General features: G+C 37.9%; 2 protein-coding genes across 2 annotated transcripts in view; one reads left to right on the forward strand and one right to left on the reverse strand.

The window, feature by feature from the left end:
• Positions 1–5,832: 5,832 nt before the first annotated feature.
• On the forward strand, positions 5,833–8,224 carry LOC126780057 (uncharacterized). Its single transcript, XM_050504314.1, has 2 exons — positions 5,833–5,970; positions 7,251–8,224. Exons 1-2 carry the CDS (start codon positions 5,925–5,927, stop codon positions 8,201–8,203), a joined length of 999 nt encoding a protein of 332 aa, XP_050360271.1. The 5' UTR covers positions 5,833–5,924; the 3' UTR covers positions 8,204–8,224.
• Positions 8,225–14,830: 6,606 nt separating this feature from the next.
• The window catches only part of LOC126779905 (oxysterol-binding protein-related protein 8), a 49,037-nt gene continuing 39,365 nt past the window's right edge, over positions 14,831–24,502 (reverse strand). Inside the window, exons 15-20 of the mRNA XM_050504085.1 lie at positions 24,080–24,205; positions 23,238–23,378; positions 22,386–22,506; positions 20,954–20,996; positions 19,647–19,811; positions 14,831–18,686 (exon numbers count right to left, since the gene is read on the reverse strand). Coding sequence (XP_050360042.1) covers positions 18,446–18,686; positions 19,647–19,811; positions 20,954–20,996; positions 22,386–22,506; positions 23,238–23,378; positions 24,080–24,205 — 837 coding nt within the window. The 3' untranslated portion in view covers positions 14,831–18,445. The remainder of the gene's footprint in view (positions 18,687–19,646; positions 19,812–20,953; positions 20,997–22,385; positions 22,507–23,237; positions 23,379–24,079; positions 24,206–24,502) is intronic.

Below are 24,502 nucleotides of genomic sequence, written 5' to 3' on the forward strand. Positions count from 1 at the left end.
ATAATAATAATGTCCTCCAGACCGATTTCGGCCACGGCGGCCAATCTCAAGAGAGATTAGCCAACTGCGCAGGAGATATTATAGTGCACAAGTGTGTGCGCAAACACAGGTGCACTCTATTCCCTAACTCTCATAATCCGATGGGACGGCAATCCGACACGACCGGAAAGAGTTCAGGCGCAGGACCAACGGCTTTACGTGCTTTCCGAGGCACGGGAGTGTACACACTTCCAACTTCCAGACTTCGGGCTGCTACTGAGAATTTTCTGACAGAAAAACACAATAATTTTTTATTGGCCCGACCTGGGTATTGAACCCAGGACCTCAGGGTCTGCGGCCTTATATCAAGCCACTAGACCAACGAGGCTGTCAAACCTCACCTTACCACAATAAAGGTATATATATATATATATTTAATATTCATGAATAAAATCATAATTTTAAAATCGTTTACAGTTAGAAATGAAAATAGGCGCCATTTTGGATACATTTTTTTAGTTAACTATTAAAATATGTAAATGGTGCGTAATTTTGCGGATTATTCATAAGCGACGAACGATCACGGACAACCACGCACCCCACCGAGGCTCTTCCAACCATGCGTGTCAGTCTGTGCTGGTCGTGACATTTGACGCCATTTTGTTTTTCCAAATTGCAAAGTGAAACAGAACATATCGCTACGCCTCTCGCACGACTTGTCCGCGCTTTCACAGACGACGCTCTTCCCACGGTGCGTCGTGGTCGGCGTCCGTCCGTAATATCACGCACCGTTTGAAGGCTAAGGTATGAAGGATCGAATGATACTAAATAAAAGAGAAACAGTCGGATCACTGTGAGACATTTTTGATATACCTTGTCTTGGAATAAAATATCATTGTTGAGAACTTGTTTTTAGATGTAAACGCAACAAGTTCATAACACCATGATTCAATGGAGCTTTATAACATTCCACACAAGTCTTTGATGTAAAAAATATTTTTACGAAAGTATATAAAAAATATATACGACAATTAAAAATGTTATTTACATAAAGAGACTTTTTAAGTGGTTCGGATTATAATTAGAAAAAATTTAGAAGAGACGTAATTTGAAAGATGAAAATTTTTGTATATTTTTTATATGATCGGAATTTTTTTATATTCTAGATATTTCTAAAGTCTTTATATTTAAAACGTTCCGACCAGTAGTGGATACGATATATTAATCGGTTGTGTGACATTGAACAAGGCGGCACATTTCATTAGATGTCAAACAAACAAGTCTCTTATTAAAAGTAAAAGATAGAAAATCGAATATAACTCTCAGTGCGAAAGAGACGTATGTACCGTCGTACGCCAGAGAATAATTTTTATTTAAACGTCAAAGGCCGTGATCATAAATGTTATTTATCGTGTGATTCGTTGCGCATGATGTGTTCTTTCGAATTTCAAATCAATAATGTCAGAAAGAGTGAGAATCAGTGTATAACTGAACAGCCACTAAGCAACGTTACAAGTAAGATTTATTAAGACGGACGTCGAAATCACTTTTGAAACTTTGTAAAAATCTATTGAAATGTGCTGTCAGTATATAAAAAAAAAGAAATGTACTTAGTTTTTAGTTTTAAAATTGTACCAAACTTTTTATACAATTATGCCAAGTTAGATTTTAATTATCTGTAAATTAGTTTTTTTTTTCATTTAGAATCTATAAGTCTGTTCAACCGTCAAGTTTTGGATTCCAGTCATTTAGCTCTTAGTGTGTAAATTAATTATAAGTCTCCGATGGATTTGTATCTGCTTTTGTAATAAACTTTCTTAATGTAAATCAGCTTTTTATTAAACAAATAAATACAGCGTCGTCTGTTTTAATAAAACTTGCTTCCTTTTAGTACAGTAACAGCCTGTGCATGTCCCATTGCTGGGCTAAAGGCCTCTTCTACCTTTTTGAGGAGAAGGTTTGGAGCTTATTCCACCACGCTGCTCCAATGCGGGTTGGTGGAATACACATGTGGCAAAATTTTAGTGAAATTAGACACATACAGGTTTCCTCACGATGTTTTCCTTCACAGTAAAGCACGAGATGAATTATAATCCCAAATTGAGCACATAAAAATTCAGTGATGCTTGTCCGGGTGTGAACCCACGATCATTGGTTAAGATTCACGCGTTCTTACCACTGGGTCATCTCGGCTCATATTAGTAGATTGCGGTTATTTAATAATTGTTTTTGGCCTTCGAGATATTCGTGACCTTCCTTGTGGTTCAAGCTTCACGCCAATTTTCATCAAAATCATCTCAGTAGTTTAGCCGTGAAAGCGTAATAGATAGTTACTTTCGCCTTTATACATAACAAAGTACATATGCGTTATCTAGGAACAAGGGTAAGTTTGTAGAATAGGTAGGTGGATGAGTATATAGTCCACCTAACGGTTATTGGTCACCAACGTCCATAGACATTGGCACTATAAAAAATGTTAATGTTAATGTTAGAATCGATAGACGGACGAGCATATGGGACCCCTGATGGTAAGTGGTCACCAACACCCATAAACATTGGCATTGTAAGAAATGTTAACCATCGCTTATCGCCAATGCGCCACCAACCTTGGGAACTATGTTATGTCTCTTGTGCATGTAATTACACTGGTTCACCCACCCTTTAAGCCGGAACACAACAACATGTACTGCTGTTTTGCGGTAGAATATCTGATGAGTGAGTGGTACCTCTCTCATCATATGAAAAAAAGCCGAGATGGCCTAGTGGTAAGAACGCGTGAATCTTAACCGATGATCGTGGGTTCAAACCCGGGCAAGCACCACTGAATTTTCATGTGCTTAATTTGTGTTTATAATTCATCTCGTGCTTAACGGTGAAGGAAAACATCGTGAGGAAACCTGCATGTGTCTAATTTCATTGAAATTCTGCCACATGTATATTCTACCAACCCGCATTGGAGCAGCGTGGTGGAATAAGCTCCAAACCTTCTCCTCAAAAGGGAGAGGAGGCCTTAGCCCAGCAGTGGGACATTAACAGGCTGTTACTGTACTGAGTGGTACCTACCCAAACGAACAAACAAAGCCAAGTACAAACAGTAATATATGGTACCTAATTCTCCCCTCATATGGAAGCGAAGCTGCGAACGGAAGTTAATAAGATTATACGCGAAGACCTACCACCAGTAAGTATCAACATATTTATTGAAAAACGAAAGTTAACAAATAGACCTTATTCACATTTACCCTTGCGGACTGTCAATACTTATCAAAGATGAAACCATAGACAATTTATTACTTTTTAATGATTTGACATATTCCTAATAGTAAGATTATTGGTGTATATGTGTTTGAGCCACTGAATACTATTGAACTGATTTCAATTAAATTACTCGAAAACCCCTACTTTTATTTTATACTAGTCTTCGCCTCCATGTAATGTCCTCTAGATACGGGAAGATATTGGTTTCTGGGGAGGGGTTGTTTCATACGAAATCTCAACAAAATCGGTTCAGTGTTCTAGCACTAAAATCGTAACAGACAGAGAAACGTCTGTATCGTAATGTTATTCATATAACTCTATTGGTTAATATTTTTATTGGTAGACTATGGTTTGAACCCAGGACCTCGGCACTGGTAGTAGAGCTTTGTGCAAGCTCGTCTGGGTAGGTACCCACTCATCAAATGTTCTACCGCAAAACAACAGTACTTGGTATTATTGTGTTCCGGTTTGAAGGGCGAGGGAACCAGTGTAATTAAAAGCACAAGGGACATAACATCTTAGTTCCCAAGGTTGGTGGCGCATTGGTGACCACTTACCATCAGGTGGCCCATATGCTTGTCCGCCTTCCTATTCTATAAAAAATAATCTACGGCCTTATATCTAGCCAAAAGGCCATCGAGGCAGTCGACATCATTTTCAACATATAATTCTAGCTAATACTCCTGGCTTCGCACGGGTAGATAGGATAAATGTATTTTGAGTAGGATTTGAGAGCGAATACTTCGGGGAAGGAGTAACTGTGACAAATTTCAAGTCAATCTAGCGGATAGTTTAGGAGATCTGATCTGATCGTGCGTGGCATTTCGCGTATATATATAGAGATACATTACATGCCCCTAAATAATAATAACAATAATATCCTCAGACATTAATCACACACGGCCATCTGATCCCAAACTAAGCAGAGCTCTTACTATGGAAACCAGACAACTGATATACTACATATACTACTTTTTTTAATAAATACATACTTATATAGATAATTACATCCACTCATGCAATTACATGGACTCATGATGTTCATGCACACAAACACTACCCAGGACAGACAGGGTGGGAATCGAACCCACAACCTTCGGCGTGAAAGGCAAGTATCCTACCAACTACGCCAACCGGCTTGACACAAATTGAACCAAGTGTTTAAAAATACAGACACAAATAATTATACGAATAATTTATTATTATTTAAAAGAACACAATAATTTGATTATTTCCGCGTAAATGAAATTAATTGACATCTTGAATTCAATTATTTTCTAATTGAGCGTCACGTTTTACATTCCGTTGTGTTATCGAATTTGTTTTAATTATGAAACATTATGAACGTGTTTTTTCATCTGGATTTGAATTTTAATAATAAAATCATTTATTTATTAAAGGAAAATTTATATCTGTAATTCTGTAATGGTCACCACCATTGTCTGGATATAAAGATAGTTCACAATATTTTTATTTACCTTCACAATTAAGCGTAAAACTTATATTAGTAAAGACCATAATACTCCAAGGTCAGGATCGACTTTACGACTTTTATATTATTTGAAATAATATTTTATTTTTTAAGATTACAATATTGTTAAAAAATATAGTTGGAGATTCCTTGAACCATACAACAGCGTCGTTAAAAAAAAGTCGCGCGCCGATTTCAAACAGTCATTTTGTTTGTGGACAGAAAGGCAAAGCAATTCATTCATTATTGGCGCGACTTGTGATTCGTTGAATGTGTTCAATTTTTATTTGTTATGAGTAATCGAGTGAGTTATTTACATCAATTTATATGATTTAGTGTTCTATTTTTTAAAAGACCAATATGATGTTTTTATATTATCAGGCACGGGAGTGTACACACTACCAACTTCCAAACTGCGAGCTGATATTAAGAAAAACTCAATATTTTTCTATTGGCACGACCTGAGATTTGAACCCTATATCCTTTCTCGGGATTCAAGGTTGCTCCATAGCAAATTTTCATCAAAATCGTTTCAGTTTAACCGTGAAAGCGAAAGACACAGACAGAGCTACTTCGCTTTTCTAATATTGGTATAGACTGAATAATTTTCTAATTGTATTATAATTTTCATTATGAAAAATTAAAATTACTTTTTTCGACATTTAAATATGTAACTTCATGCATTGTGCTTGCATTTTTAAAACTTTTTATATTACATATAATAATAATAATATCCTGGGTCATTATTGCACACGGCCATCTGATCCCAAACTAAGCAGTACAATGGAAACCAGACAACTGATATACTACATACTTACTATACTTTTCTTTTGTAAATACATACTTATATTAATATTTACTCTCAGACTCAGGACAAACAGACATGTTAATGCGCACAAATGTCTGTCCTGGGTGGGAATCGAACCTAAAACCTTCGGCGTGAAAGGCAAATATCCACCAACCACGCCCACCGGCCCGGCAGAATGTACATACTCTATAGGCAGATAACGCATACTCTTTTAATAATATATTTGCGTCAAAAATATTCAACAGACAGACAACAATTTGTAAATAATCCATATATATTGCATATATATAAGCCATGACCATATCACATTGTACTCGTGTAGCTTCTAAACGTACAAATTAATTCTGAATAACGTAAAATGCATCGCAATTGAATAATATTGAATGATGTAGAACGATCCATTTTAAAATGTCAATGAATTTTTTTGTGATTACTCTCAGTTTTGTATTATTCGGTAAGTTTTATGATAATTGCACATATAAATGCACAAGTTTTGTCGCATTTTAAACATATTGATTTTTGTACATGATCTTCTTCGAGTGCCACTCCGACTAGCAAAGGTTGGCAGTCAGCTTTGAATACTCCTTCTTGTTCTTCGCGAGGCGAAAGATTTCGGCAGTTCTCGCGATTCCCGTCCATTCTCGGATGTTGCACAGCCAAGACTTTTTCCTGCGACCAACAGCTCTCCTTCCGGCAACTTTTCCCAACATAATGAGTTGCAAGAATTCATATCTTTCATGCCTAAGCACGTGTCCGAGATATGCAACTTATCTTTTCTTGACAGTCTCCAAAAGTTGCCGTTTCTGGTTGACGCGTCGCAAGACATCTACGTTCGAGAACTTTGAGCATACGTCTATATGCCCATAATGAACTTTTCAAATGATTATACACCTGATGGTACTTTCATCTAAGATATTTTTATTTAAATAGACTTTTACTTAGAATCGTCAAAGATAACGGTCCGGAATGCAGATTCTATTGAAGAATCAGCAAGAAACTCGGTAGTAACACATTCATCTCTGAACAATTAAGGTATCCGTGACCTTTAGAGATTATTCCTCTAATAAAGCTTGAGACATATAAAAATCGCTATTGCGGACTTTCGCTGGACACTATTATAATATTTCTGGAACTTTATATATATATCTCTATGTATATGTTATGGAAGGCGGAGGACCGGGAGCTTTGGCGCAACTTGGGAGAGGCCTATGCTCAGCAGTGGACTACGAATGACTGATTGATTGATTGATGTATATATATATATATATTGTTGTAAATGTCTATAATGGTGTATCACACACTAAACTATTGTCGTATTTTTTTTTGTTGCTAATTTTATTAATATGCCGATACTGTTTTTAAAACAAACAAATATATAAATAAACAATCAAGTAAATGAATATCTCGAATCAATTATCCTGGCAATACTTTGAGCGGCTTAAAACGTATAGTGTTACAGCGCTATCGAGTCTTAAGTATTAACAAAGTGGATAGAAGCAAAATATTCTACATGAATATACCAATTATGATAGTGATGTATTCAAGGCGTTTGATATATTTTTGTATATAAGATAAGGATTAGAGTTGTAACCGCAAACCGAAGTGTTGACAGCATTTTTCGCCTGTCAGTAGAGCACATGAGTTAAAACCTGAATTAAATATATCACACTCAATACAGACTATATAGAATCCATATTTACTATTATAATCTCCTAACATATATTTTGTTTTCAGTGGAAATAGCTCCAACGTTTTCAAAAATAATAAACTTAGATGAATATCCACGAAACAATTGGCGAGTGAGACTAGAGTCAACAAATAACGACAATATCAGACTTGAACAAATTAATAAAGCTGTTGATTTGATAATTAAACAAGAACCAAAAGCCAACGACATAAATGAATGTCTGAAACACAACAGTTTGAGGAATCATCTAAACTGCGTTAACTATTTAGTAAAAAAAAACAAATTTAAAAGGCGAAGCCACACTAACATCCCAAAGCATAAACATTATCAATATAATATAAAGAAAGATTTTAATGAATACGACTCAGATGAAATAGATTTAACTAAATCAAATCTGAATAAATCATTCAATAGTCGGAGTAACTTTTCGCAAGATTACTTAGATGTAGCAGACTTATTGCGAACAAACGAAATCACTAAGGGTACCAATAAGACGAAGAACAGATACATTTTTAAAATTGTACAACCGAAAAACAAATACGGCAGATTCGATTATGATTTATCGAGATTCAGAAAGTTTAACCCGAATTTAAAATCAAAGAAAAGCTTGAGATCCGACTCCAGTTCCGACTACAGTGCTTCTAGTGGTTCGCAAGAAGATAGAATGAGAAAAGGTTCAAAGAGTCACAAAACCTTTGATAAATCGTATGATATTGATAGCAGTGAAGAAGTCAGTTCTGAAGAAGAAATATTGACATTCCAGAAACAAAAGCATATAAAAGCCGCGCCTAAGTCGAAGAAGAAAATACCTAAATTGAAAAAACCCCAAGTTCTCTACATGCAAGGTCCATCGAGGTTGTACGAAGAAGACAGTAGGAGAAGACTATCATATTTCTTTCCAAAAAGACTTCACTGGGACGAATATGACATGAAGACTTTGAGGAATTACTGGTTAAATGGACCGCAAGGGAAGTATTCCGAATACAGAACACCTTATTAATAAAATATATTAACTTTCAAATTTAGTTCTTATTTCCTGTGTACCTGAATTCAATGACATAATCAACGCGCCATAATATTGGGATTTGACCTTTTGGAAATGATATACGCGCGGTTCTAACGCGGTCCATTAGCTTTTTTAATAGTTAAATATACATATAGTGTAATAAATAAAGCATATATTCTTGATAACTTCTGATCTTCTAGTACTGGACTAGATTCGTTTGGAAACATAAATGCCTAATAACGGGTATCCCCCGCAATTCACTGCCTCATAACCTAAATATATAATATAATATCCTAGGACATTATTCACACATGACCATTTGATCCCAAACTAAGCAGAGCTTTGTAAATACATACTTATATAGATAATTATATCCAGATTCAGGACAAACAGACATGTTCATGCACACAAATGTCTGTCCTGGGTGGGAATCGAACAACCGGCCCGTCGAAATCTATTTATGACCATGAAAGCAATGCTTGGCAATTGAATGTGACAGTTAGAAGTAAACGCAAACACATCCCAAAGCAACATGAATTTCTTATATATTAATTGATTTAAATGTAAATAGAGGCGAGATGGCAAGTGGTTAGAACGCGTGAATCTTAACCTATTTCGTGGGTTAAAACCGTGAAACAAATGACAACACAACAATCTTAATGTGCTTAATTTTTGTTTATAATTCATCTTATGCTTGACGTTGGAAGAAAACCCGATGAAGCCTGCATGTGTCTAATTTCACTAAAATTCTGTCACATGTGTTTTCCACGCATTGGAGCAGGGTGGTGGAATAAATCACGGTATCATGCGAAAGATATCCCGTGACGTTCCTCGTTAAGACGGAAAGGGTACCGCTGGTTTTTTAGTGGGTATTCCAATGTTTGGGGCGCACTGGGCGCCTCGGACACCGGCGAGCCCCACATACCCCCCCACTGTTCCCGTGGGGGTAACGCGTAATGCGTTTTCCAGCGTTAAAAAAAGGGTGGTGGAATAAGCTACAAACCTGTTTCACAAAATAGATAGAAGGCCTTAGCCCAGCAGTGGGATGTGGGCAGCGACAGTTCACAGGCTGTTACTAGTAAATGTAAATTATAATATTAATAAATTCTTCTTTTTTTAATTCAATTTAAATAAATAAATAAATAAGCCTTTATTCAGATACATTTTTGCTACATTTAATTTTTTTTTTTTTTTTTATATCGCCGGGAGGGCAAATGACTCTACTCCACCTGATGGTAAGTGGTAGTAGAGTCCAAACGCGACGACGGCCAGTACAGACGGGAAAAACGTTCTGCACTAGCCGCCTTCGCCTTGCCGGCCCGCAAGATGCCTCTTCACGCCTCGTTTGAAGGAACCCGGGTTGTAAGAGGAGGGGAATACGTGAGCTGGTAAGGAATTCCATTTTTTGGAAGTGCGACAAAGAAAGGAGTTGCCAAATTTCTTTGTTCGCGATGGAATTGATGTCACAGTTAGGCGGTGACATCGAGAACCAGCCCGCGTGGACTTAAGAAGGAAGGGGGAAGCAGGAATTAGAGAGAATAATTCCTCAGAGCACTCGCCGTGATACAGTCGATAGAAAGCGCTCAGTGCTGCTATCTCACGACGCAATTGTAAAGGTTCAAGGGTGTTTGTGACCTTTACGTCACCAATAATGCGTACGGCACGTCGCTGCAACCGGTCCAAGGCCTCAAGTAGGTACTTAGCGGAGCCATCCCAAAGGTGCGAGCAATATTCCACGCAAGACCGTACCTGTGTTTTGTACAGCAGGCACAGTTGTTGTGGCGTGAAAAAGCGCCGCACCTTGTTCAGAACTCCGAGTTTCCGTGAAGCTGTTTTTATAACAGCCTCGATGTAATCCCTTGGACTAAGGTCGCAGCGAACGTCAATCCCCAGCATGGCGATTTTGCTTTGCATCACCAGCGGAGTACCACAGAGGGAGGGAAGAGGGGAAAATGTTGACTTTTTCGCCGTGAGAGCGCATACCTGTGTTTTCTTGGCATTAAACTCAACAAGATTATCAGAGCCCCATTTGGCGATGAGATCTAACGTCCTATCGAGTTCAATGACAAGATTCTCCCGCCTCTCCTCAGTTTCCGCCCGCCCAGCCACTGCGCGTCCGTGGTATCCACCATGCACTGTACTATCATCTGCATAGCAATGTATGTTCCCAAGGGAGAGCATATCATTGATATGCAAAAGAAAGAGTGTGGGAGATAGCACAGATCCCTGGGGGACCCCAGCATTCACTACATAGAATTGTGAAGCGCAACCATCTACTAAAACACGAAGGCTACGCTTGTGTAGGAAGCTGGCAATCCAGGTGCATAGCTGAGCAGGCAGACCATATGCCGGTAGCTTGGAGAGAAGACTTCTGTGCCAGACCCTGTCGAAAGCCTTGGAGATATCGAGGCTGACAGCCAACGATTCTCCATGCTTGTCGATAGCTTCACCCCAGAGGTGTGTTACGTACGCTAGAAGATCACCTGTGGACCGTTTTGGTCGAAAACCGTACTGACGATCATTAATTAGACAGTGATCTTCTAGGTAATGGATCAGTTGGTTGTTTAAAATCCGTTCCATCACCTTACAAAGTACTGAGGTGATAGCTATTGGCCGATAATTTGCCGGGTCAGACCGATCCCCTTTTTTGGGAACCGCTTGCACATTAGCTCTTCTCCAAGCCTCCGGCACACTTCCCGAAGAGAGAGAAAGTTGGAACAGGCGCGTTAACACAGGAGACAGCTCCGCTGCGCACTTCTTCAGCACTATGGCTGGTATTCCATCGGGACCGCTAGCTTTCCGTACATCAAGTGATTGCAGCTCCGCACGCACATCACGTTGCCTGATTTTAATGTCAGGCATCGTATGGCCACATGCAGGTATTGTAGGTGGCAGTGCACTACAATCATCGATGACGGAATTGTCGGCAAAGAGTTTAGCCAGGAGATCAGCTTGCTCTTGCGGACTGTGAGCTAGCGATCCGTCCGGATTTCTGAGCGGTGGCAGCGAAGGTTGGCAGAAATTGTTTTGCACAGACTTGGTCAGACGCCAGAAGCTACGGGAGCCCCTAGGATGCGAAACAAGGTCATGACCAATCTGTACAATGCGCTGTGCATCCGCTCTCGTGTATGCCTTTCTACAGGACTTGGAATTTTTATTATAGTTTGCTTTCAGTGAGTCAATGTTAGATGCCCCGCTAATGCAGCCGTTGATCCACTTGCGATATGCCGCCTGCTTAGCTGATACAGCATCGGCACATTCACGAGTGAACCAACGGTTACGCGTACTCCTACTGACGAGATCTGAGCTAGGAATGTAGTATTCCATTCCCAGCATGATCTCGCCAGCAACAGCAGCGGCACTAGCTGTCGGGTCATTCCCACTGAAGCAACGTTCCTTCCAAGGGACCGACGCATAGTAATCGCGCATACCGTCCCAATCCGCCGACTTATAGTGCCAAACGCGACGTTTGCATACCGCTAGTGGCGGCAGCTTGGCCTGTGGCACTCTGGTAGAAATAAGGCTGTGATCCGAAGAGCCAAGAGGAGCCTGAACCACAACCTGATATTCCACCGGGTGAGAAGTCAGCAGAAGGTCCAGTAGAGAAGGTGCTTGCCCATCAATGTCTGGGATCCTGGTGGGCTGATCAACCAGTTGGGTCAAGTCATGTGTGAGAGCAAAAGCATGAGCAGTCCTTCCAGCATGGTCAGTTTTGAGGGATTTCAACCAGGATTCGTGGTGAGCATTAAAGTCCCCCAAAAACACCAATTCCGCGTTAGGAAATTGCTCTTGCGCAGCATCTGCCACCCGACTAAGATGGTCAAATAGTCGGCTTGTCTCCAAGTCACCATTGTGGGATCTGTAGAGGCACACGTAGACTCGGCTCTGACGAACCAGGTCCACACGTACCACCAACATGGAGAAGGAGGGGTCCTCCAAGCAGCGCAGTCGGTGACAGCAAACATCCGTCCTGACGAACAAGCATACTCCGGCTTTCGCTTTGAAGGATTCTTCAAGCGTGTAGCCGGGATAATTAAGGTAGCTGGTATCGGCAGGACGGAGTATTTGTGTCTCCGTGAGAAACAACATTGCTGGCCGTGCTGTCTCGAGATGGTGGTGGACAGCGTTGAGGTTAGTGTGGAGTCCTCGGATGTTAGAGAACTCGACCTCAAACAGCGAGGGTATGGTGGGGGTGAGCACCGCTGTACGACCGTTATTTCTTTTTTGTTGCGCCATTTGGGAGAAATTAAATGGAAAAGAGACGTGAAGCGAGCGATGTATTGCCACGATAGGGATGGGCAAAGTGTGGAGGCGTGTTTCCCCAAGTGGTTGCCAAAAGGAAAAATACACTGACCCGCCGGACGGAAGGGCCCCCGAACCCCCCCGGAAGTGGCCGCCGGGACCCCACCTACCGGTCACCAACCGGCACGACGGTCCACCCCGAGATTATGCGTGGCCTGGTGGGGCAGCCTCACGAGCTGGTTAGGCACGCTCGGGCCCCTGTACTATGCCACGGGCGGCCAGCGGAACAGCCGTTTCTTCGGGTCTCCCTGACCGGCAGGTCAATACAGTTTCCCCCGGCATTGGTTCAACAGCCGTCTCCAACCGGACCAACACCCATCGCGGCAATACTCGCTCGGGCTCTGGCTGTACGCTGGCTGACCTCGAAACGCGGCTGCAAGCCACTTCACGAGTTTTTCACCATGCGTACGGTGGTAACAAGCCAGGCGGATGTTAGCATCCTACCACCAGGTGAGCAGATGGTCGCTCAGATATCCCTTAGTCGCCTCTTACGACACCCATGGGAAAGAGAGGGGCAGTGAAATGTATTCTTTCTCCGTCACTGCACGGATAACTTTCTCCGTCACTGCACGGATTAATATTAATGAAATTATCACTCTGGTGAATTGACATCGACAACTTAGTCTGTTAGCCACATTTGGCAAAGGCCTCCTCCATTCCTTTCCATTCTATTTTATTTATTGCGGTCCTGGTCCATGTTTCCCTGCTGTCGCTTTAATTTCACCTTCGAAACGGTCTTCCGCGTTTCCTTTTAGCGTTTCTGGGATTCCAGAAAACCAAAGTTTTCTTCCATTTCTCAGTACCTCTTATTATATGACTTGCCCATTTCCACTTGAGTTTCCGAATTCTAGTTATTACGTCGTCTACTTTCGTGCGCTTTCTAATGGTTCTGTTTTGTATTCTGTCGCTGTTCATGATATTCAGCATAGCTTCTCTCCATCGCTGTTTGCCATGTCTTAATTTTTTCATTTTGCGCTTTGGTGAGTGCCCAAGTTTGACAGCCATAAGTGAGTACTGGCAGCACACAGGTATTATATAGCTTCTTCTTAACAAACATCTTAGTTTCTTTATTTTTCATAACTTCTTTTAGTCTCCAATAATTTTTCCATGCGTTACCTATTCTTGTGTCTATTTCTTTTGACATTGAATTAGTTGGTGAGATGAGTTGGCCTAAGTAAGTGTACTCTTTTACATATTCGATGGGTTCACCATTTAATACAATAGGATCTTCGGTCGCGTTTGTCAATACTTTGGTTTTAAAGGTATTCATAGTTAGACCAACTCCGCGGCTTTCTATATCCAGGTCCAGTAGCATATTTTGAAGGTGGGCACTTGATACAGCGAATATAATGATATCGTCAGCAAATCGTAGTTGGGTAAGCTGTTCTCCATTTATGTTTAAACCATAGTGGTCCCATTTAACTTTGCGAAAGACGTTTTCTAAAACCGCAGTAAATAATTTGGGAGATAGGGGGTCTCCTTGGCGTGCGCCTCTGTTAATTTTTATTTCTTTCCCTGTTTTTATAACTTTATTTTAGCTGTACTGTTTGCGTATATATTTTTCAAAATTCTTATGTATTTATGTTCGATTCCTTGGTTTTTTAGGCTTAACCAGATGCTTTCATATTCAACTGAATCGAAAACCTTGTCGTAATCTATGAAGCAACAGTAGAATGGTACATAATATTCTCTATTCTTTTCAAAAACTTGCCTTACAACGTGTATGTGGTCTAGTGTTGAGAACCCCGCCTTAAATCCTATGTTGAGATATGCTCGGAGCATTCTGTGGTTGCTATTGAAGTTGAGGTTAGCGATGGTACTGCAATCATCGAAAAATTTAATTCAGTTTAGTCATTATTTAATGTAATGTGGTCTCCTATAATTGAGTATATATATTTTAAAACAATATTTGCACTATGTAATGTACTCCTTTGTTGGAGATCCTAAATAAATAAATAATTAACATAATGAGATATAAATACAATTAAAAAGCTGTTTAGAGAATCCGGCACTCCGCAAAAGATTTGTAAAGCCAAAGCGTCCCGATTAATTTATGTAGATATATTAAAATACTATATCGTTTTTTTTTTAATAATTTCCTTTGACCCGAAATAAATTATTCTTAAAATAACCGTATGAAAGTAATTGTTCAATTTATTTTGAAAAAAAAAAACGGAATGTTCGCTTCGGCCAAAATCGTTCTTCATTAACAGCAGTGTATTAAAGGAAAGAGTCCTTTTCATTGCTTTGAAAGGGATAAAAAGAGACGAAAACATCTTTATTATGTTTTTACTGTAAGGTTATAATAAAACAACAAAGAAATTGGAAAAAATATATAATCAATGAATAAAACAACAAAATATCAACAATCTAATGATCCTTATATAGACGCGAAATTTATATAAATATTGACAAATATTCATTAAAGAAAAAAAAAACAAACGAAAAGAAATATAATTTTTATTAACTACAATAAAGTAGGAATTAATACTTTGATAATGGCAACACCATTGCTATCGACGGAACACTACCAAAAGTTTCGACTACAATACCTCAGAGTTCCCATCGAATGGATTTTAGGACTGGCAACACTGTATTTCTAAACTTGACATTAGAATTGCCGCCAAAATTAAAATAAGAAAAAAGATTATTTAAAATTATTATACTATAAAAATTATATTTTTATTTAGCAATGACAAGATAAATGGCTTCGCAGTATAAAGTGCATTATTAACTACAGAAAAGCTGTTGATTCTTTTGTTCACAATCACACAAAACGAATTTAATATTAACCTAGATATTTGATAAGCCGTCGCGGCTCAAAAAATGCAAATGGCCGCCGACTGTATTTTCAAATAAAGAAAATATAACAAAATTATATTAATTTTATCTTTTTTTAAGAACCTACGTGATATAAATCGAAATTGTTTGTTTACGACTTCACAATTTTATTTTTATTTTTTAATAAACAAAACCTGACACGCGTAGCGAAATTGACAAACGACATTATAAGACTTTAATTATATGTGTTGTTTAGCGTGCGATGAGTCAAACAATTGTGTCTCTTACTTTCAAATATGAAATCAATGAAGACGGAAAGAGTGAAAACAAGTGTTTAACTGAAAATGAGATACATGAATTATTTAGATTTTTTAAAACGAAATAAATAATCAACGGTCTTACTTATGGACGTTGTTTAGCGGATTTTTAAACAGTTTCTCTCTTTCTCTCATCATTGATTTGACATACGAAAGAAGAAGACACAGAATTGTCACCTTAACAGCATAATTTTGGTATATATATACATATGTAAAAAATGAATTCGCTTATATACAATTAAAACCAATAACATTTCATCTTTATATAACAATGCTTACAAAACGAAATCAATTTATTAATATACATAAATAAAATCATAGGTCAGGAATTATCAGAGTATGGACTTGGGTAGTATTTACATATATTATTTATAAGGGAATGAGGACTTTATATAGAATTTAAAATTCACTAGGAATCGCTGTCACTTAGTAACAGATAATAAAATTAATGATATATAATAAAATTAAAGCGCTTGCTTGAAGGGGTGGGGCAGTTGTTAGGAACCATGTCCGGCTTGGAGTTTCTACTTGATGCGTATCAAATGGTTTAGCCGTTAAAGCGTATCATACAGACAGAGTTCGCAGACGCATTTCGAATTTATAATATTAGTACACACACTAAACATAATGTCCTTAATAAACGGTAATAGCTTTATTATTAAATATATACTTCAAAGTATTATTAATCGAGACGAAATAAGGGATTTTGCGATTTTTTAATTATAAAGATCTTCAGAATTCAACTTTTGATAATCGAGAAACGTGACGACGAAAACACACTAGCTCAATTTCTTTTTAATTTCCAAAGCCGCGACTGGTAGTGCCGACGACATATTTAAATAAATTGTAGAAAAAAAAATATACGCGTTCTAAATTTAAAATAACGCACACATGATCATGTTCTGTTACACGACGCCATCTTTGATTGGTTGACTTTGATGGTTGAAATACTACTGATTGAATGAACGACTAATTTTGTATATTAACAGATAAAATATTATTGATTTTAAGCTGTATATAATAATACATTATTTTTATATAATTAAGATGTCTTTTTTATTATTGTATTAACCTCGTTATAATATTTAATGGCAATATAGATCAACTAATTAATATACGAAGAAAAAAAACTTATTATTAAAAAAAAAATATAATAGAGATTACAATTCGAGTGTCTTAAAAATCAATCAAAAAAAAAATCCATTTCGTACAAGATGTAAACGAATAAAAAAAAAACTATATTTTTTAAAACCTTTATGGCTTCTTTATGGACATTTCACAGATAATTTATATGTTTTAAGTATTTTAAAGTTTATATTCATTTACATATTATAAGAAATGAATTTTAATTTATGTCAACACAGAATCGTATTCCATAGACGAAACGCATCAAGCTCAATTTATTTCATATAATTAGCTAAAAATTATATATATACATTTAAACATTTGGAAAGCATAGGCGTGTTGAAATTTGTCCTTTCGACTGTCTGTGTCACTTACTGCATATATAAATATATATATATGTATATATAATTTCTATAATAATAGTTAATTTTATTGCCATAACAAAAAATAAGCTGACTCAAGCCGGTTGCTATAGCAACGAAGTTGTTTATGTTGAGAAATATTAAATTCATACATTATATTACGTAATTCAAATATGGAGAGGATCCTATCATCACGAGAATAACAAATAATACGAGGGGGTAATGGGTGCGTTCACGGTAACGACACCGGTCCACCTATTTGATATATTGAGCACCGATTGATTGACTCGAGTTTTGTTTCATTGATTTAATAACGAGGTTTCATCTAACTTTTGTTTTAGATAAAAACTTCCGTTGTAACCAATATATCTGTAGGGCGAGAGCGGAGGTGTTGCGGTCCGGGACGGGAGGTGATGACGCGGCGTTTTGTCCACACAAAGGAACGATCCAAAATCGTATTATTTATTATTTTTTATTTATGTAACATATATGTATCTTATTAAGAATGTTTTAATTATTACATTATCAAGGTTATAGGGTGTCCAGTATTGACACACAGTTCCGTTATTTTAATATTGTATCTGTCTGATTGTGTTATCAGCTTATAACGAGACATATAAAATTATTTATATATAATAATTAAAGTTATTTAATTTAGTAATATAAATATATTTTTATCTTTTTTTTAAACATCGGACAGTGTTCAGCTGCGTCCAAACAGTCCGTGTTTAATTTAAAACATCTGGCAACCCTAACTGTTATGAGTTCAATAAAATTAATTATCTGTAGTTTATTTAGAAATGTTTATAAAAGATAAAACTAAAGCCTATCAACCTCAAGAGGAATAAAGACAAATCAACAAATTTGACATTAAATTGACGTGATACCACTGGCCGAGAGCTTGATGTGATATTCATTATGGGTGCGCGAAAAAAATTGCATTTTTAATGTCAGCGATGTTATAATCGGAACTTTGGCAGTAATATTTTAGCGTATATAAGTTAAGTGTAATGTACTTATTAAGTAGTCGAGTGTAATAGTGTTGTGTTATATATAGAGATGTATTAATCGAGAACTGTTCGTAGTGCGTAATACAGCAGAGGTATTAGCGAGTCGCGTGGAATATGTAAATCTATGGTTTTTTTTATCTTTATTCCTTCGATTGGAATTGCGTATAGATACTAAGTTTTATTAATTATAAACATTTTTAAAATCAACTTATGACAATTATTTTAAAATATAAATATTGCAATATTAAGCAAGAATCAAATTCAATTCAAGCGACAGACAAAAAGACAGTTCGATAAACTAAATTTGGTCGATGTATTATTATTTTTAAGTGGCAACACTCAGTCTTTTTGGTAGAATATCCAGTTTAACAAGGCTTGCAACACCATCGCTAGAACGAATCCGCCGAACAGGTCCCACGAGTGGCTCGAAGTCGGGACCCTGCCTACGCTCTGTGGACGATATGACGCGGCTCGCTGGCTCTCCGACAAAGTTTCGAAGTTTTTCGTCAAGCGCTCCAACACTAAGCTCTGTTCGCGTAACGAGGCGTCGATAGCGTACAGTGTCTGTTTTAGAGTTCGTCTGAAATATATTTTATATTATTAAAACATATAAACAGAGAAAAGTTATAATAAGCGTACTTGTAAATGGCCACATGATGGTAAGTGGTTACCACCGCACATAGATATTGGAGCTGTAAATATAATCAATCATCACCAATTCGCCACCAAACTTGGGAACAAAGATTTTATATAGTTACACTGTCCCACTCAACCTTCGAACCGGAATTTCAATACATATCTGAGTGGGTGGTACCTACCCAGACGGACTAGCACAAAGCCCTACCACCGATTAAGCCAGCTAGCACCACGTAGTTCAATTTTAGATTACTTTGATCATTATTATTAATTTATTCAATAGAAATAAGATTAATTATAATTATATACATTTAAAAAAAAAAAATCGCAAATTAATTCCTACCATTCAACATACATACATACACACAAACAACCTAACCTACATATCAACGTAGACATAATCTGTTGACAATCCCATTGCTGTAGTCGGAAATTTTATATTGTTAAATATACTGCGATATAATATATATATATATATATATATATAGATAACTCCACAATATTTCGTAATTTTCCCGCGCTCCACCATGTGTCACCGAGATGACAGATCGATAGGTGCACAGATAATATATATTAGATGTGTACACTACAATTATTGATCAAAACCATTCTGCTAACGCTAGTTCGTTCGAGAACTGTCATTTTTGAATTCCTTTCACAAAATATTTATAGAATAAGTAGGCGGACGAGCATATGGGCCACCTGATGGTAAGTGGTCACCAACACCCATAGACATTGGTATTGTAAGAGATATTAACGACTCCTCACATCGCCAATGCGCCACCAACCTTGGGAGCTAAGCTGTTATATCCCTTGTGCCTGTAATTACACAGCAATATATGTACCATTGATAGTGCAATAACAAAATACACTCTACGACATAAGGTTCAAATTCGCAACTCACGTGGACGTCTTCGACCTCCTCGCGAGGTCGTCGTGGCTGTCGGAGTCGGACCTCGGCGCCAGCTCCCGTATCCGCGCCTCGGCCGGGCCGCGCATCGGTACGTTCTTCACCGTCGTTATTACAAAGTCGTCTTCGTATTCTATCAATTCTTCCGGTTGCCATGGACTGGAAAAAACAAATATACATTATATATATATATATATAATTAGTATGTATATATAATTCTACTGTACGTGTGTTTGTCACCAAATTTCTTCTAAACGGCTAATGAATGGATGAAATTTTGTGTATATATTTGAATGGGTGTCAGGATGGTTTGAGTACACTTTTAGACCCGGTAGGTGACGCTGCTGTCGGTATGGTAAAGTAAAAAAGTAAAAAAAAAGCCGAGATGGCCCTGTGGTAAGAACGCGTGAATCTTAACCGATGATCGTGGGTTCAAACCCGGGCAAGCACCACTGAATTTTCATGTGCTTAATTTGTGATTATAATTCATCTCGTGCTTTACGGTGAAGGAAAACATCGTGAGGAAACCTGCATGTGTCTAATTTCACTGAAATTCTGCCACATGCGAATTCTACCAACCCGCATTGGAGCAGCGTGGTGGAATAAGCTCCAAACCTTCTCCTCAAAAAGAGGAGAGGAGGCCTTTAGCCCAGCAGTGGGACATTCACAGGCTGTTACGGTTACGGTACGGATGAATTAAAATAGTCATGTCTGCGGAGGGTGGTGCATAAAAAATGTAGGTCCTGGTACACCAGGTCACCAGGCCTTCATCATCATGTCAATTGAGTGACAACTTAGTTTCTTATTTCTTTTCAACCTTTTGCGTTATTATTATATATCTCAAATTGTTACACAAGATGTTTTTATGGGAAAACTCGTGGTTAGACCTTGGAATCTGCAGCCTTGCAAGCTAAGCACTACTGCCAGCGAGGCAATAGGCATACAATACATACGTACCTCGTTAGTCTATCATGAGATACAAGGTCCCCACGATCGGGCCGATAAAAAGTTATTGGAGAGAAAAATTATCAGCAACAGCCCGGAGTATAAAAGTGGGAAGTATGTACAATCCCGTGCCTCGGTGTGCACGTAAAGACGTTGATCCTGCGCCTAAACTCATTCCAATAGTGTCGGATTGCCGTCCCATCGGATTATGAGAGTTAGGGAATAGAGAGTGCACCTGTGTTTGCGCACACACTCGTGCACTATAATATGTCCACACAGGACAACAAGCACACATATATACGTTAAACATAATCATGAAGCGGATAGGTTAGAGGATGAACTAATTGAAATATTACCTCGTATTTGAATGGTTATATTTCCAACCCTGGTCCGTTATACCTGAAAGAAAAAAATACATGTAAAAGTTAAATTAACTAGTAAGTATCTCGTAACTGATTCTGTCTCTTTCTACATCATATCTCTATGTATATAACTATATCTTTCTAATATTAATACAAGTATCTAGTTCGAATTGGTGATAATTTTCACTTGGTCTATCAATAATACTCATGTATTACTCACTGGTGGTAGGGCTTTGTGCAAGCTCGTCTGGGTAGGTACCACCCACTCATCAGGTATTCTACCGCAAAACAGCAGTACTTGGTATTGTTGTGTTCCGATTCGAAAGGTAAGCGAGCCAGTGTAATAACAGGGACATAAAATCTTAGTTCCCACACCACGGCATTCTTCACTTCGCGCCAATTCCAATATCTTACATTTTCCCGCGCTCCGCGATGTGTCACTCGAAATGTGTCAGATGGATAGACACACAGATAATACACAGTCAGAAAATTCCTTGATCACTATAACGGCGTTGTTAAAAAAAAAAAACGCGCGCCAATTCGAAACCGCCATTTTGTTTGTTGACAGAAAGGTAAAGTAATTGATTCATTATTGGCGCGACTTGTGATTCGTTGAATGTGTTCAATTGTGTTATTTGGATTTTTTTTAAGTAATTGAGTGAGTTATTCACACAAATTTGTATGATTTTGTGTTCTATTTTTAAAAAGACCAATTCGAGGTTTTTTTAAATTAATATAATATAATATTAATTAATATATATTTGTAGATGTGTGTACAATACATTAATGTTTTAAGAAATTATAGTTATTGTTATTATTACTGCTCGCGTCTATTCTTATATTATTATCTACGATGACATAGCGGGGAATGCAATTTAATAAGTAAACTAAAAACTTTTTCATCTTCAATGAAAAAAAAAGTAATGTTTACATAATGTTTACATAATTTACTGGTGGTAGGGCTTTGTGCAAGCTCGTCTGGGTAGGTACCACCCACTCATCAGATATTCTACCGCAAAACAGCAATACTTGATATTGTTGTGTTCCGGTTTGAAGGGTGAGTGAGCCAGTGTAATTACAGGCACAAGGGACATAAAATCTTAGTTCCCAAGGTTGGTGGCGCATTGGATATGTAAGCGATGGTTGACATTTCTTACAATGCCAATGTCTAAGAGCGTTGGTGACCACTTACCATCAGGTGGCCCATATGCTCGTCCGCCTTCCTATTCTATAAAAAAAAAAAATGTGTTTTTGTCAACGGTACTAGTATTTGTAATGCTTAGGTTTGACCCCAGAATCATTGAACGATTAAGATTCATGCGTATACCTATAAAATGTCACAACGACATCTTATAGTTTTTTTTTTTATAAAAAACAATTTGTATTTTAAATGTATATATATAATTTTCATGTCCGTGTTTTGAACCTTCTGGTGGACTGCTTCTAGAGTCCCGGTGGAACAGCCTTGGTATCCACGGCGTTAGAAGACTCCTCGCCCTAGCGCGCTGCGCCTCCTCTATTATTGTCTTTTGTTCAGTAGCTACCACCTGAAAAAAAAAAAGAAAATATCAATTAATTTCCCAAAACTGGTGAAGGTTCTGGAACGATCTCCACGACGTTGGTCCTCTGGGAGGCGGATAAACATGTATCGAGGTCTCGGCACGTTTTTAATCTAATAATTCATGATCATAGTGACTCGGTGTAAAATCGTAAGCAGTACTGAAGTTATACAATAAATTTTTAACCGAATTTTGTTATATAAGCAAAGTGATAATAGCTTTGTTTTTTTTTAATTAATTGATTTTCTTTGTGTGATTAGTGTCATTTAACTTGTAATTTAAACGAACATGTTCCTTCTATAAACACTCAATAGCTATAATTATTAAGGCACCATTTATACCTGTAATTTTCCAAATGTTTGTTTGTTTTAAGCTGCAAATTGTCTTATTGTGTGCTTTGTTGATAAATTGAATGAATAGAGGAGTGAATGGATGAGCGAACGAATGAATGTTTGAATATCGTGGGATATTCACACACGGCCATCTGATCCCAAATTAAGCAGAGCTCGTACTGTGAATACCCGACAACTGATATACTACATATACTACTTTTCTTTTGTAAATACATACTTATATAGATAATTACACCCAGACTCAGGACGAACAGACATGTTCATGCACACAAATGTCTGTCCTGTGTGGGAATCGAACCCACAACCTTCGGCGTGAACCACGCCAACCGGCCCGTCAATTGAAATGACGAATGAGTGAATAATCACCTGATCCTCATTGTGTATCGCCTCGGAGACTTTGATCCAGAGCCTCTGCGACTCCCACTCTTGCTGCCTGTCTATTTTGACGAGAAATCTCGGCAACCTCTGCTCCCTCAATATCGCGACGTCTAAAAGATTCGTTTCTTCCTGTAACGTTACAGACGAACGCGTCACAATGACATACACTGATAATATTCTCTTACGTTTGTAAGGCTAAGTCAGCTTGTAATATATAATATTAGATGTCATACGAATTATTATAAAAATATTACTGGAGAGTATCTTTCATTTTTTCATATTACTCAATAATAATCTACATTTTTAATCTGGCAAGAAGAACATTGACAGATACTCTTTATGGCGGGAAACTGACAGACTTTGATTTCTATTTACGAGCATTGCGGATTCCGTGTTGGGATCTAGTTCTTACACGTTCGACATCAGTAATTAACGGCCGTTGCCGTCCTACAGCTGGGCTACCAGCGATGGTGCTCATACACATGTGACCTGATTCCATTCGACACATGCTTATATCCTCACGATTATCTCCACCACCGACATCGTGATGTAATTTAAACAACGAAAGATGATATAATAGTAAATAATATCATATACGTTGCGCTTCGCAGTTTAACACACGATTTAATTTTTTTAAAGTATATTATCAATTCCCAATTTAATTAAAAATTACTTACATTCCAAACCCCCCTCCCCCCCAATCAAGCAGACCGTATTGGCGTTGTAAGGGATGGTTACTGTTTCTTACAGCACCTCTATCTATGAATGGTGGTTACCACTTGCCATTACGTAGCCGATATTATACTATGAAAAACGAAAAAAAGACATACCCCACTTTTCTTATCCTTGATATCAATTTTTCCATCCCAGTACCCCTCGACCGTCGCGACGGTATCCTTCCCGCGCTTTATCCTACCGGATATGGCGTTCGTTTGATCAGCACCGCCGAGGAAGGACTTTAACAAAAAAAAAAAAAATTAAAACGAACCAGGTTTATATCACCAACTAGTGGAGACGATCAGACGTGTCATCTCTATTTTAAATATTGATTAATGATGACCGAATGACCTTGACCATCGATGACACTCCATATACAGTAACAGCCTGTAAATGTCCCACTGCTGGACTAAGGCCTCCTCACCTTTTTTTAGAATCTCGACTAGCCACTGGGCCATCTCGAATAGGACAACATATGACCAACTTATGACTCCATATGCCCAGCACATATTATAGTGAACTCTCTCGTGATTTCC

Source organism: Nymphalis io, chromosome 30, assembly GCF_905147045.1.
Source record: "Nymphalis io chromosome 30, ilAglIoxx1.1, whole genome shotgun sequence".
Classification (NCBI taxonomy): domain Eukaryota; kingdom Metazoa; phylum Arthropoda; class Insecta; order Lepidoptera; family Nymphalidae; genus Nymphalis; species Nymphalis io.